The sequence below is a fragment of the Podarcis raffonei genome, chromosome 12, assembly GCF_027172205.1.
Source record: "Podarcis raffonei isolate rPodRaf1 chromosome 12, rPodRaf1.pri, whole genome shotgun sequence".
Classification (NCBI taxonomy): Eukaryota; Metazoa; Chordata; class Lepidosauria; order Squamata; family Lacertidae; genus Podarcis; species Podarcis raffonei.
This window is the reverse complement of record NC_070613.1, coordinates 22,868,798-22,882,230: the sequence shown is the minus strand read 5'-3', so window position 1 is coordinate 22,882,230 and position 13,433 is coordinate 22,868,798. Positions and strand designations below refer to the sequence as shown.

Sequence of the window (13,433 nt, the reverse complement as noted above, 5' to 3'; positions counted from 1 at the left end):
CACATGCAGCTGTTAGGTGGGGAGGCTGAGCAGTGTAAACAAAGCCCCACTACGCCTCTTCAGGGTCTCCTCCACCCTCACTGACGTCCTTTTCATGCTCCCGGGAGGTTCTCCTCGCGAGCCATGAGGACGCTCCAACTCTCTTGCCATTTCCAGGTGAATTGAATTATTTAATTATTTTCTGGTACTGCGTGTATATGAGGTTACACAGCAGTCAATCATATGTAAGTGGGGGGACACCTGTATTATTGGAGTTGTACATGCATAGAGCCCAGTAGACAAAAGTGTACAGATTAGGGGATTTAGGTCCTTGTGTGTAAACCGCTTAGAGGTTTTATTACAGTGAAGCAGGATATATCTTTTGGTAACGGCTTAAAAACGGATATATATATATATATATATATGATACCCAGCATGCAATATCATTGAGATCTTGGAGCAGGGGCGAAGGGTGGCAGAATAATCCCTGCCATGTGTTTTCTTGATCGTTAGCTGGGGATTAATACAGTGTTCATGGAAGATGTGCCATAGTCATATGTATGCATTCTATCTTTAACTCTTTATCCAGCCTCCCATTTTCAATTGGGGGACCAATGTATGGGGTTAGGGACAGATGGATGCAGCAGGGACATTGTTAGATGCACAGCATGGGGAGGACTTCCAGAAATCGGAATCCTGTTCCCTCTGTTACCATTCACCAGTTAACCCAATCTGCTGTTTTGTCTTAATTTTATTTTTTAACTTAACTTATAGTTATTTTTAACTTTGTCAGATGTCAAGCACAGTATTACAAAGCTACAGTTAAGGCTACAGAAAATGTCATCCCACATAGGCCAGTTTAAAGAACTAGTTTATGATACTAATTTCATAAACTGGGCATTGGGGATGCAATTCAACTTTATATTTATTGAACGGCAGAACTACAGGCTGTATGTAAAAACGTTCTTGAAACTGAAAGGGGTTTCAAAATTAGTTCAATATCAAGAGTTTGTTATACATAGAAAAGCCAGTTTAGTTGAGTTAGTGCAAGTTAACTTGCATTTTCAGAATTTTACTATCTTTTCTAGACTTAGTTTTGTTTCTGTGGTTTCTCAACAATTCACCACCATTTATTTTTTCAGTTTTTGTTATGCTGTCAGTGACTACATTTCATTACATTTTTGTCATTCTCATTCATAAAAAAATATTGTGGTACATTCTGTCTGTGCATCATATCTTTGCTGTAAGTGTGTTTTAGTCATGAAATACATTAAAACCATGTTGTTGTTGTTGTTGTTGTTGTTGTTTTTGTTTGTTTGTTTGTTTTAAAAACCCTAAAGTCGTTGCTCCTCACAATTTGCCCAACATGTAGCTGGTGTTTTATAACATGTTCACCCTAATCCAGTGACAGTGATTCTTCAATAGAAGAATTAGTTGCTCTGTGTGTGGCTGTACAGTGGTGCCCCGCAAGACGAATGCCTCGCAAAACAAAAAACGTGCAAGATGAAAGGGTTTTTCGGTTTTTGCGTCGCTTCCCTAGACGATTTTCCCTATGGGCTTGCTTTGCAAGACGAAATGTCTTGCGAGTTCTTGCGAGTTTGTTTCCTTTTTCTTAAAGCCGCTAAGCCGTTAATAGCCGCTAAGCCGCTAATAGCCGCTAAGCCGCTAATAGCCGTGCTTCGCAAGACGAAAAAACCGCAAGACGAAGAGACTCGCGGAACGGATTAATTTCGTCTTGCGAGGCTCCACTGTAATGTTCAGGTAGTTGGCACTGGAACTTGATGTTGTAAAAGCTGAACATGTGATCAATAAGATCCAGTCAGGCATGTTTAGTCTACTACACATCTCTCAATTGGGTTGATGCAGTTGATCAAGAAATCATAAAGACATATGATGTCAGAGGCTCAGGAGCAGAAGAGCAGGGGAGAGAGCAAATAGAGAGCGGAGGAGAGGAATCAGAGGGGAGCGTAGGGGAATATGACAGTGACCCGAGAGATTCCATGAGCTTCTCCAGCGAATCAGAAGATTCCCAGAAGGGGGCGCCTATGGTAAGGGCGAGGGGGGTCCCAGGGGGGACGCTCCATAAACAAGGGACCAGAGGGGACTCCCAAGGGAGCAGCGGAGGATCAGGACCAGTTCCCCCACCAGAGCACAGTGGGGGGGAAGAGTCACATGAGTCAGGACCAGCTTCTCCTCCAGCGGGGTGAGAAGATGAGTCAGGGGTAACCACGCCCCCATCAGGAAGTGGGGAAACGGAGGGAAGGCCAGGTCCAGCTAGCCTCCCCGAAAGAGGGAGCAGTGACACAAGTGTAACGGTCAGAAGGAAAGTGGGAGGCTGCGCGCGCGCGCCAAGTTCAAATGTGGAGGAGCGCGGGACAGCAGAAAACCCGGATTGGGAGCCAGGTCCGAAAGCCCGAAGGAGGGAGGGGGAAGAGTCAGGGGACTCAGCGTCAGAGGAGTCTCGGAGGGCTGAGACTCCGACTAGCAGGAGGACCCAGAGAAGGAAGGAACAGAGGAAGAGGTGGAGTAAGGCTAGAATCTTAAACTGGTGTCAGGGGGGAGGAGATTCAGATGGAACTTCGACGGTCTAAGGTATAGACGTAGCGTTGCGCGCTGCGCGTCTGGAAATGAAACTGAACTTCAATAAAGACTTTTTTACTTGAGGAAGAAGCAGCGTTGGTCTTGTGTGAGCTGGGACCTTGGGCAGCGCTGACATATGATTTTATCATATTTGTAGAAAACCATTTTGCAATGTGAACTGATATTTGAAAAACAGTTGTCTATGTGTTTGACTAAGGCCTACTCAGAGTAGATCCATTAATATGTATATTTTAAGGGCATTTTATAAAACCGATTCATATTGTATGTAAATATGGAAAGGATATGCTTATATATGTTTATATGCAACTGTGTTGTTCCCCTTAATGTATGAGAGACTCACTTGTTCTCCATGTGTATGCTCTGTAGCAGATTTACAGATATGTCACACATCCATTTTGTAACCATACCCATGTCATATACGTATGTTTACAAAATGGATATATGATATTTCTGTAGTTAACAGGTATATATTACTAACTTGGATAATGTGTGAAGGGACCCTTGGAGTCCTGTTTTTGTTTTTGGTGCAGCTTCAGGCTTTGCTAGTGGGCATTTATTGGTGAATACTTAATCATTGCTGAAAACAGTAGGCTGCTCAACACTGGGCCTGTAGAGAAGAAACGTGGTGGGACTTCTGTGTCCTCTTTCACATCTAAACAAAAATGAATTTCAGACACATATGGGCAAATATCTGCATGCGATTTCTGTAGTAAACTTGTCGGGTAGAATACAGACTCTTACATGAAGAAAGTTGTTAGATGGATTTGGGTTTACTAATAAGATAGAGATGAGTATATGAGCATTATACGATGTAAGGTAGAACAGGAGCCTGTCATTGGAGGGAGCAAATAATAGTTGGTTATGGATTAGAATAAGAGTTCCAAATGTTTTTGAGATAACTTGATAGACTGTAATAAGCCAGTATCAAAGTTCATTATCTTGTGGAAAGTGACTGGTTACATTAAACATTTCATGTCATGAAATTGTAATGAGATGATTAAATGAGATTGTATGTTGCTAAGGGCACCAGTATTTGAGCAATGCTTTCAAAGAATCTATTAATACGTTTGTAAGCAGCCTTTGAAAGTTTCACCCTACAGTCAATACAGTTGTACCTTGGTAGTCAAACGCCTTAGTCGTGGAACAAATCGGCTCCCGGTCGTCGCAAACCCAGAAGTGAGTGTTCTGGTTTGCATACATTTTTGGGAAGCTGAATGTCCAGTGTGGCTTCCGATTGGCTACAGGAATCTCCTGCAGCTAATCGGAAGCGGTGCCTTGGTTTTTGAACCGTTTCGGGAGTTGAACGGACTCCCAGAACAGATTAAATTTGAGAACCAAGGTATGACTGTACAGGAGTACCACAAGTAAGACACCAACTCCTTTCAGCAGACAACCCTTGCTGTCCCCAAACATGAAGCTTGTTGAGTTTTCAGCTGAAGAGCTAGAGGCATTGCAAGAGTTAAAATATTTGTTTGGATTAGAATTGTACTGTATTTAATAAGTACTAGGAATGCCCAGCTATGCATCCTGTGAGACTGAGATTATTTTAAGAATATAACAATTTTCTGTGAATATTAGAAATCTTGTTTGAAAATTAGGTTTATTGTGAATCTCCATGCTGGTAAAGGAATTACTGAATCTGCCTAGAAGAGTGCATTTTTTATGAAATCCTCTGGCAGCTATGAAACAGCCCCCATTATAGCTTTGTGATTGCTGATATGCATTTCTGGGTTTCAATTCTGCAGGGTAGCCATTGATACAAAACAGTTAATGCCAGCAGCCCAAGGAAAATTGAGATAATCTTACTTCACAAGAATGTTGTCTTAGAAGTATTTTGTTAGACCTGCAAAAGCAACAGGTTTTATTGAAAAATATTAAAATGTTAGCTTTGCATATTTTAAATAGAACTCCTTTGTGCTTGTGCATCTGGGTATGTGTGTTGTATGCCGCTGGCCCCACTGGAGGTCTTCCACATTGCTACAGCGAATTTAATTAAAATAATCAGAAAATCTTAATGATACAATGATCTGAAGAAATGTAAATTATAGGGCACTTATCATGTTGCAAAGTTATTCCAGGTTTCTTAGTACAGTACTGTTATTTACTGCATCTGAAGCCTGATGTCAGTCATTGATTACCATACAGGAACACTTTCCCATAATGCCTTTCCTTGCCATTAACATGATATGAAGCCTCAGTAAACTCATTCTGAGTCTTCATAACCAAGGAGCTTTATTTGCCAGAACCAACCTCCAGGGTAGTGTATTAATGTGAAGACATACCATATGATAAAGAAGTAGGTTGTATTCACCCAAGGGTGGTCTGTGCATGAGGCAAAGCAAAGCCATTTGCCTCGGGTGGATCTGATTCTCTTCCCTCCCCCTCCTCGCCCCCACTGTTGTACTGCTGCCAGCACTTTCCATGCTGTGGATCCAGTGCAGTTCCCCTTGCCGCTGTGTCCTCGCCATTGCTGTGGTCTTGTGGTGGCAGCGCAGCCACAGCCACAGTTGTGGTGATGGGTTGGGCAGCAGTGACAGCAGAGGGAGTAGGGCACCAGATCTGCAGGGGGCAGGCATCAGGGGCGTAGGCAAAATGTCTTGGGCCAGCCCTGTATTTATCAATGCTATACATGATGCAGGGACTAAACTAGGCTTTATTTCACCCTGGTCAGAAAATTAGTTTGATGCCCTCCTATGCACATTTGTGTACACACATAGAGAGAGACTAGGAGCCTCAATGGCATCCCTCTGGATGCTTCACCTGGGGCAAAAAACCTGGTTAGCCCCCCCCCCCCGGTAGCTACAGCTCTGCATCTTGGTAGCATTGGAAACAGCTAATCACACAAAGTATTCTACATAACACAGTCTGTTTGGGAATATTGGAGTGTGACTTCAATTAGCAGGTCTGAGAACCGAAACACTGTTCAGTCTTGCCTTTGCTTTGTATTTGCTGTAGTTGCACAAAGGTGTATTACTCTTACTTTTGCTGCTGAGTTTGAGTCCATTTAAAGATAATAGTGTTCTTACAACTGTCTTATTTTCCCCACTAGACATGTTATATATGTGATGAGCAAGGCAGAGAAAGTAAAGCAGCCACTGGCGCTTGCATGACTTGTAACAAGCATGGATGCCGCCAGGCTTTCCATGTAACATGGTAAGTAAGCAATTCCCACTTGCGTGCATTCCTGGTTTCCTCTCTCCAAGTTATATTGTGTTATTGCCCTGGTAGATGTGGCTCCATAGTGGCATGATTCCATTTAAAATAATCACTTGTTATAGCATGATTGTAGTAAGTACATTTCACTTAACCATTATTTCTATAACTCATTGTACAATTTGTGCTGCGGTAGTGCAGAAAAAAGGCTTGATGTCCTCCCTACTCACAAACAGCAGTAACCTTAAGACATTTTTCTGATTAGATTTTCAAGTGCATGTTTACACACTCAGCTGAAAGATTATCTTTTATCTAAATAAGAACCTGTTTTAGGGAGCAGTTCTGTGTGTCCTGGCAGGGAGGCTGAGAGGTTGTAGGATGCTGTGGAGAGGGAGATCTGTGAGCACAGGCCTCCCTAGTATGGTGGCATAAGTTCTGTTGCTGTCATTCTACTACCAGCAGTGTTCTGAGGATGGTAGAGAAACAGGGTCTTCTGGGACATTTTGGGAAAGGCTTGATCCCAGACCCCATTGTTGTCCAGACTTGCCGACAGAAAGGGAGAAAAACTGCTTCCCCTTTCATTACTTATTTCTCTTCCCATTAGTGTCAATGGGAGGGGGGAAATTTAGAAGGCTGAAAGGAGGGGAGTGGAACCTCTGCCTCCCAGCTCCTGACTTCCACCTTGACCAGCCCAAGCTGGGAGAGCTTAGGAAGTGGCATTCTCTCTACCATAGATCCCTCCCCCTGACAACTTTGGGATTCCTCCCCTAAATATTTTGTTGAGCACTTACATTTTCCATCTTCAGTATCTGATTTCTTCCTCTCTTTTTCTTCTTCTCAGTGCACAGTTTGCAGGACTTCTTTGTGAAGAAGAAGGAAATGGTGCAGATAACGTACAGTATTGTGGCTACTGTAAATACCATTTCAGTAAGCTGGTAAGAATCTGTTGAATTTAGTGTTTCAAATATTGTATTTTACTAATGACATGTACACTTAACAATTGACCACTAACAAGGTGTTGCTTTTACTAAATAGTGACTAAAATGTAATCTTCTGGTCATTTTAAAAAAATTAGTGAATGACAATTTTGACTTTCCAGTTTTATTTCATAGTGAGTTTAATCTTTGTTATGGGAATAGCCTGAGGAACACCCACATTTTAATACTTGATGTGTACTTTGCCTTATAAAGAAAAAGCTTCCTAACTAAATCAGACAGTCATCCAGTCCATCGTTCTTGCAGCAGTGCCGCCCCCATCCCAGATATCTCTGGGAAGCCCCAACTCAGAACATGATGGTAATAGCCATGCACTGATCTCTGTTCCCTATAGATAGTAAGGTTCCTTTTTAGCTAACATAATAATAGCAACTTGCTGGCTTCCTGATTCTCTTGCTCTTATTTAAACTAATATTTTTAAAAATAGCAATTCTTTTTTTTTCCTGGCTTGTTTGATGTACATTTGGTTTGTCAGAGCACTTTTTCTTGTGTCTCTCACTATGTTTCAATTCAGGCAAGCCCTGCAATTTTTGAAAGAAAAATTCTTGACTTTTATAGCATTCTTTATTATTTGCATTGTTTATGTGCCACCCTAAAACAAAAACTATCTGTGCTGCTTTGAACATAAAAATACATGTTACAATAAAAGTACAATAAAAACACAGCAATAAAATCAGAACAGTCAATTGAAACAGAGAGCAAATAAATAAATTCACAATTTGAAACAGTGGAATAAAAGTTCACTGAATTAAATAATATTCAAAACACAATGTTCAAAGGCCTGGGAAAATTAGAAGGCCTTTCAGGTGGGGAGGAAAAACCTACCAGAGGAGGTGTGAGGCAGACCTCTCTAGAAACTGAATTCAACAAGTGGGGGGCTACTGGTGCAAAGGACCCCTTTTCTTGATACTGCTATTTAACTACCCTTGCATCTTTTCAGATTTATTGGTGCCTTTTTTCACCTGTTGTAGCTATTATTAAAGAAGTTTAAAATAATTTCCAAGCTTCTTGAAGTGATTTGGCTCTCCCAACAATGTATGTTTTAGCTTGCTTTTACCTAATAATAATCATAATATTAATGTTAATTCCCCATTTTACAGTTTAATATGACTGAGTGAATTTCTGGTCATTTTTTCATATTCACTATATTTAAGCATGATTGTATTGTGTTCATTGTTTGCATCTTCTGCCAGATCCTATTCACCTTTTGGGATTAAATACATAAATTTTCTTTTTGGTGAGTTCCATGATTGACCATCCCATCTGGAGTCATTTATTGTCTCTAGAAAACTTGTGCCTATTGTGATACGATTCCCCCACCCCCTGAGAAATTTCATGGAGTCTCCTGTTATAATATTTCCAACCTTAGCTGCATCCCTGACAACCTTTTTGTAATTTAGCCTATTTTACAAGCCTAAATGGGAGTAAGTCTAACTGAATTCAGTGAGACTTGCTTCTGAACTGACATGCATAGGATTTATGCTGTCAGTCACTATTAGAGCAATAGCCATATGTTATTATTTTTACTTGGATTTTGGGGATAAACTTTATGTTCGAAGTTTTCTAATTTATTCAGTTAACTAATGCCATTTCTTTAAAAATTGTATGTGAGGATAATCACATGCTGTTGACTTTTCAGTATTCTCCTAGGTTTCTGATGCAGCAAATATAGCTATATTCTCTTCCAATTCTGAGCTTCCTGATTTATATATTTTGTCCTTCTCCTAAAATTATTTTCTGTGTAGGATTTCAAGTGACATTTGAGTATTTCTGAACAGCTCCCATTAGTTTCTGTGCTTGTTGTCAGTTTCTGTTCTATCTGTACTCTGAGAGTGTAGATTAAGGCTCCAGATTGTTCCATTGCTGCTACATCTCTCTACCTGCATGACACCTGACATCAGGGGTGGGCATGGTTTGGGGGGAAAGTGCCTTGTGGGCCAAATTTGGTCCCATGTTGGGGCTGATTTGGCCTGAAGGCCACTGCTTCCCCACCCCTGGTATAGAATAACAGCTGCAAGTGATCCTGAAACAGATACTCCTCAGCACCTGCAGGTTGTTCACCAAAAGTTGGGCTTTACAACCTATGATTATGTTGTAAAGGTTACAACCTAAATCATAGGTTACAGGGAACCAGACAGAGGGCCTTCTCGGTAGTGGCGCCCATCCTGTGGAACACCCTCCCTTCAGATGTGAAGGAAATAAGCAGCTATCCTATCTTTAAAAGACATCTGAAGGCAGCACTGTTCAGGGAAGTTTTTAATATTTAATGCTGTACTGTTTTTAACATTTGATTGGGAGCCGCCCAGAGTGGCTGGGGAAACTCAGCCAGATGGTATAAATAATATATTATTATTATTATTATTATTATTATTATTATTATTATTATTGAAATGCTAGATTCTGATTCCTTTGGGATTCAAGATAAGCAAGTGTTGTCAATGCAGAATGTGATCCAGAGATGTGGAATTAATCTGATTTAACTTATTCATAAGCTATATATACTTAAGAGCTGACTAGTGAGGATTCTGCTGTGTATACAGGTTTTCCCCACTCTATCATATTAAAGTGTTAGACCTGACTTTGGTATTTCTCAGATCTCACAGGCAATGGACTCCCAGTAGGATGCCTGCTATTTATCCTTGCTCAGTCCCTCCCCTTCCCAGGACACACTTAAGTTCTGCAAAAGTTTCCTTTCCTTTCCCTTCTGATCTTCACTTGCTGCTACTGTAAACCCTCCTGACTTCCCACTTTCTTTTCCTGGATTTTTCCATGCTTTGCCATGTGGATTTAGTCATCTTGCTTGCATTTCATTGTTGTGCTCATAGATATCTTCATGTCTTCTGGATTGGAATGGCAGCTCAGAATTGCTTGCCTCCCTGTAGCACTAGTATCAGCAGGAGGACTGTTTATTCTGCTGTCAGTAAATGCTAGAAACAACTATAACTGGAGTTGCCTTGGCTACTTGCTTTACTTGAACACTAGTAGTAGGGATTAGGATTTTATTCTGTTCTTTTCTCCTCCCTGACAGCCTTAATATTTCATAAGGATCTCTGATCAAAGTGGAGTTAAGGTTTCAAATTCCACATCATAAGCAGGAATAACTCCACTGATTCAGTTGTTTGCATTTGACTACTGTACTTGCGTTGATAGAAAAAGAAGGTTATCTATGTAAAATGAATACTGATGTTAATATCTCACAGTTTACTAATGGCACAGCCAAGACTCTATAAACCTGCATGTCTGAGATCATGCAGTGGAGCTGACAGTATGGCTTCTGATGTAATATGTGCATTTTTAAATGTTTTCTGTATAGTAAGGGGATTGGGCGCTTTCTGTCCCCAGCCCACTCAGGAGTCAAATTTTGGATGTTTTGTTTGCATATTGGTGTACACAGCCACAACCTAAAATGTACAACTTGTAAATTTCAGTTTTGTGGTATATAGGGCCGACTTGTGTTAGACTTTATGCACATAGACTCCTATGCAAACATGATATCTGATGAGCAGCTGTCATGCAGATCCAGGGGCATGAAAGTACAACCATCTATTCTCTTTGAGAATATAAGGAAAGCCCTGTTGGATCAAGGCAGAGACTCATCTAGTCCAGCCAGATGCGTATGGGCTGCCTGCAAACAGGACCTGAACACAAGAGCACTCTCCTCTGCTGTCGTTTCCAGAAGCTGGTATTCAGAAGCATGGCTGCCTCTGACTGTGGAGGCAGACCATTGTCATCATGACTACTAGTCACTGAAAGCTGTATTGTCCATTAAATTTTCTACTCCCCTTTTAAAGCCATCCAAGTTAGTGGCCTTCTCTGCTTACTGTGGAACTAAGTTCCATAGTTTAACTACGCATTGCACTTTCTTTTAACTGTCCCAAAATTTCCAACATTCATTGGAATGCTACAAGTTTTTGTGTTGGATGGCTACAAGTTTTAGTGTAATGTGTTTAGTGTTAGTGTTATGAAAGAGGGAGAAAAACCTTTTTTCCATTTCCTCCATGCCATGCATAATTTTATAAATTTCTATCATGTCACCTCTTTCTCACCTTTCCTATGATTTAAAAAGTCCAAAATGTTGCAACTTCCTCATGGGGGAGTTTTTGGTCACAGTTTTCTGAAACTCCACTTTCTACAACTGCCATTTATTCCTGATGCACAAGAGGACCTCTCCTTTTATTCCATGACTGTTAAGCTTGGTCAGGAGCCAGAGTTTTTGAGAGTCCATGTACACATTATCTATATGCTTCCTATCTCTCACAAAGACCCATAATAGGTTAGTAAGACAGGACTTGCCGTTGCAGAAGCCATGTTGGCTCTGCTTCAGCAAGGCTTGTTCTTCTATATGCGTCATTATTTTGTCTTTGACAATTCTTTCCACCATTTTTCTTGGCATAAGCGTTAAGCTATTTGGCCTGTAATTTCCAGGATTCTCCCAGTTCCCTTTTTAGAAATTGGTGCACACTGGCTGCTTTCTAGTTCTCAGGGACAAGTTATATATTTTTGTTAGAATACCAACAATTTCACATTTGAGTTCTTTGAGAACTCGCAAGTGAACGCCATCCAGACCAAGTGATCTATTAGGTGTAAAACTTCACCTCTTAGCAGCACTATCTGCCTCAGACATCTTTGCACTTGTAGCTCTCATAACCTCTGTATAGATCAGTAGTCGCCGTAGAATCATTACAATTTTTCAAATTTCTGTGGCTTTCCTTGTTATGGAATGATGCCTGAAAAAGTACAGGATGGGACTTTTTAAGGGGTTGGGCTTCTAATAATGAAAGACACAGCTTTCCCCATGAACTCTCAATTAATACATTTAAACACCTGTTGTTCTGCAGTATTTTATAAATCCCCACTTTTCTCCAGTCAGCGACATGATACCTTGAAACAATAAAATTCATGCACGACAGAAAGTCCATGGAAAAATGTGTTGCCCAAGTAAGAAAGAAAGCATTAATTGAATGGTTGCAGAATTCTCCAGTGTACTCAAACTTGCATTTTCTGGTTTTTAAAGCATAGAAAAAATTGAATTGTGCATTACTTTCTTCAGCACTATAAAAGTACCAAGTAAGTAATGTGCCAGAATTATATTGAGGATTATTGAGGCTACAGTTGTTGAAGCCTTTATTTGTTATTTTTAAGCACTATGCAAATAAATACTGCATAGATAATAAAAAAATACAAGTCTAATATAAATTCTGATTCTTGGGAAATGTTTTAATACTTGGATTGACTCTTTAAATATTGCTACTTTTTAAAAGGTATGATTACCTATAAATACTGTTGATTCTGAAATGGGTTGATTCTGAAGCAGCTACTTTTTAGCTGTTTAACTGTCAGCTTCAATGAGCAAATGAATAGAAGTTGCTAATTCTTTAGGCTGGAAACTACTAATAGGTGCTGTTTATTTAAGCCAGAAAGAGTTTGCTTCACATAAACATGTCTTAATATATGCAAATTCAGCAAAATAATGCTTTTAATCTTATGATACTGACTTTATTAAAGGTACCTTTACAAATAGTGGCAGTGAAGATAGCAGGCTTTTTATTCTTGTCTTTTCATACTCCTCAGAACAGCTTTGTTTAGATTATGAGTGTTGTGGCTAGCTCTGGAGTTATGAATTTGTGTTTTGATTGATAAGGTGCTTGTCAGACATGGTGTAGATGGCTTTTACGTATATTCATTTCATGAATATATATATATATGTGTATATATATTTTCTCTTTTTAGAAAAAGAGCAAACGGGCATCTAATAGGTCATATGATCAAAGTTTAAGTGATTCTTCCTCTCACTCTCAGGATAAGCACCATGAGAAAGAGAAAAAAGTAAGTGGATCTGTTACATAACACATCTGCTTTTATTGTGTTAGCACCTTCGAAATGTTTAATCAGTAATCATTAAATGTATGAGGATGTTTGGTTTCTTCAGTGTGGGAAACAGCTATATTAATACTGTGTGCATGTTGATTCAGCGATAACAAGACCTAGTGGAGGAACTCTCCGTTTTGTTCCTTACATTTCATTCTACCAGTGTCCTTGTTTCAAGTTGCGGGGAAAGGGGATTAGAGTAGGGTTTCTTGCATGCAATTGATTTTATTATAGATTTTGTCATATAATAGTGAAGCTGGTTTTCATTTGACTATACGAGTAGCATACTAGTTCTTAAAAATATCAGTTTCTGCATATCTTCTTATTGCAATCTTTCATGTACCCATTTCACTTCTGTTGAAGAAAGCTAGCTAGAAGTTGTTGGCTGATCTTTTGGTGGTACTTGCAATCTTTTCTGCATTGTAATTACATACATGATGCTATTATCATTCATATGGAAATTTGCAATCTCAGTAAATTGTAAAAAATAAATCACTAAAGACTAATTGCATCCCTGTTGACTTGTTCTTCTTATACTTTGATTTTAGATAGTTTAGGGAAGAAGGTTGATTCAGTGTTGGTAAGTGAATACTTGCAAATTTTTGGCTCACAATACCAAATTTATAATTGCTTTAAGTTATTTGTTTTCCATTGCATAGAACTAAAGCAGCAGATATAACTCAAACCTTCATAAGAGGAGAGTAGACACTGTCTGGATATTCCAAGCCTATGTTCAGTGTTACCTTGTTTTGTGAACTATTTGTTCGGGAAACGTTTCTGCTTTTCCAACTTGGCCATATTTGCTAGGATTCAGAAAGGTATACATTGAACTCGGCT

At 39.8% G+C, this 13,433-nt stretch overlaps 1 protein-coding gene across 7 annotated transcripts in view; it reads left to right on the top strand.

The window, feature by feature from the left end:
* MLLT10 (MLLT10 histone lysine methyltransferase DOT1L cofactor) overlaps window positions 1–13,433 on the top strand; it is a 116,180-nt gene that overhangs the window by 36,135 nt on the left and 66,612 nt on the right. For 3 of the 7 annotated variants that reach the window (XM_053410420.1, XM_053410421.1, XM_053410424.1), the window contains 3 exons: window positions 5,630–5,733; window positions 6,575–6,668; window positions 12,459–12,554. The exons of 2 other annotated variants lie outside the window; for them this stretch is intronic. In XM_053410420.1, coding sequence (XP_053266395.1) covers window positions 5,630–5,733; window positions 6,575–6,668; window positions 12,459–12,554 — 294 coding nt within the window. The remainder of the gene's footprint in view (window positions 1–5,629; window positions 5,734–6,574; window positions 6,669–12,458; window positions 12,555–13,433) is intronic. 2 more of the 7 variants (XM_053410423.1, XM_053410422.1) reach the window with 1 other exon arrangement.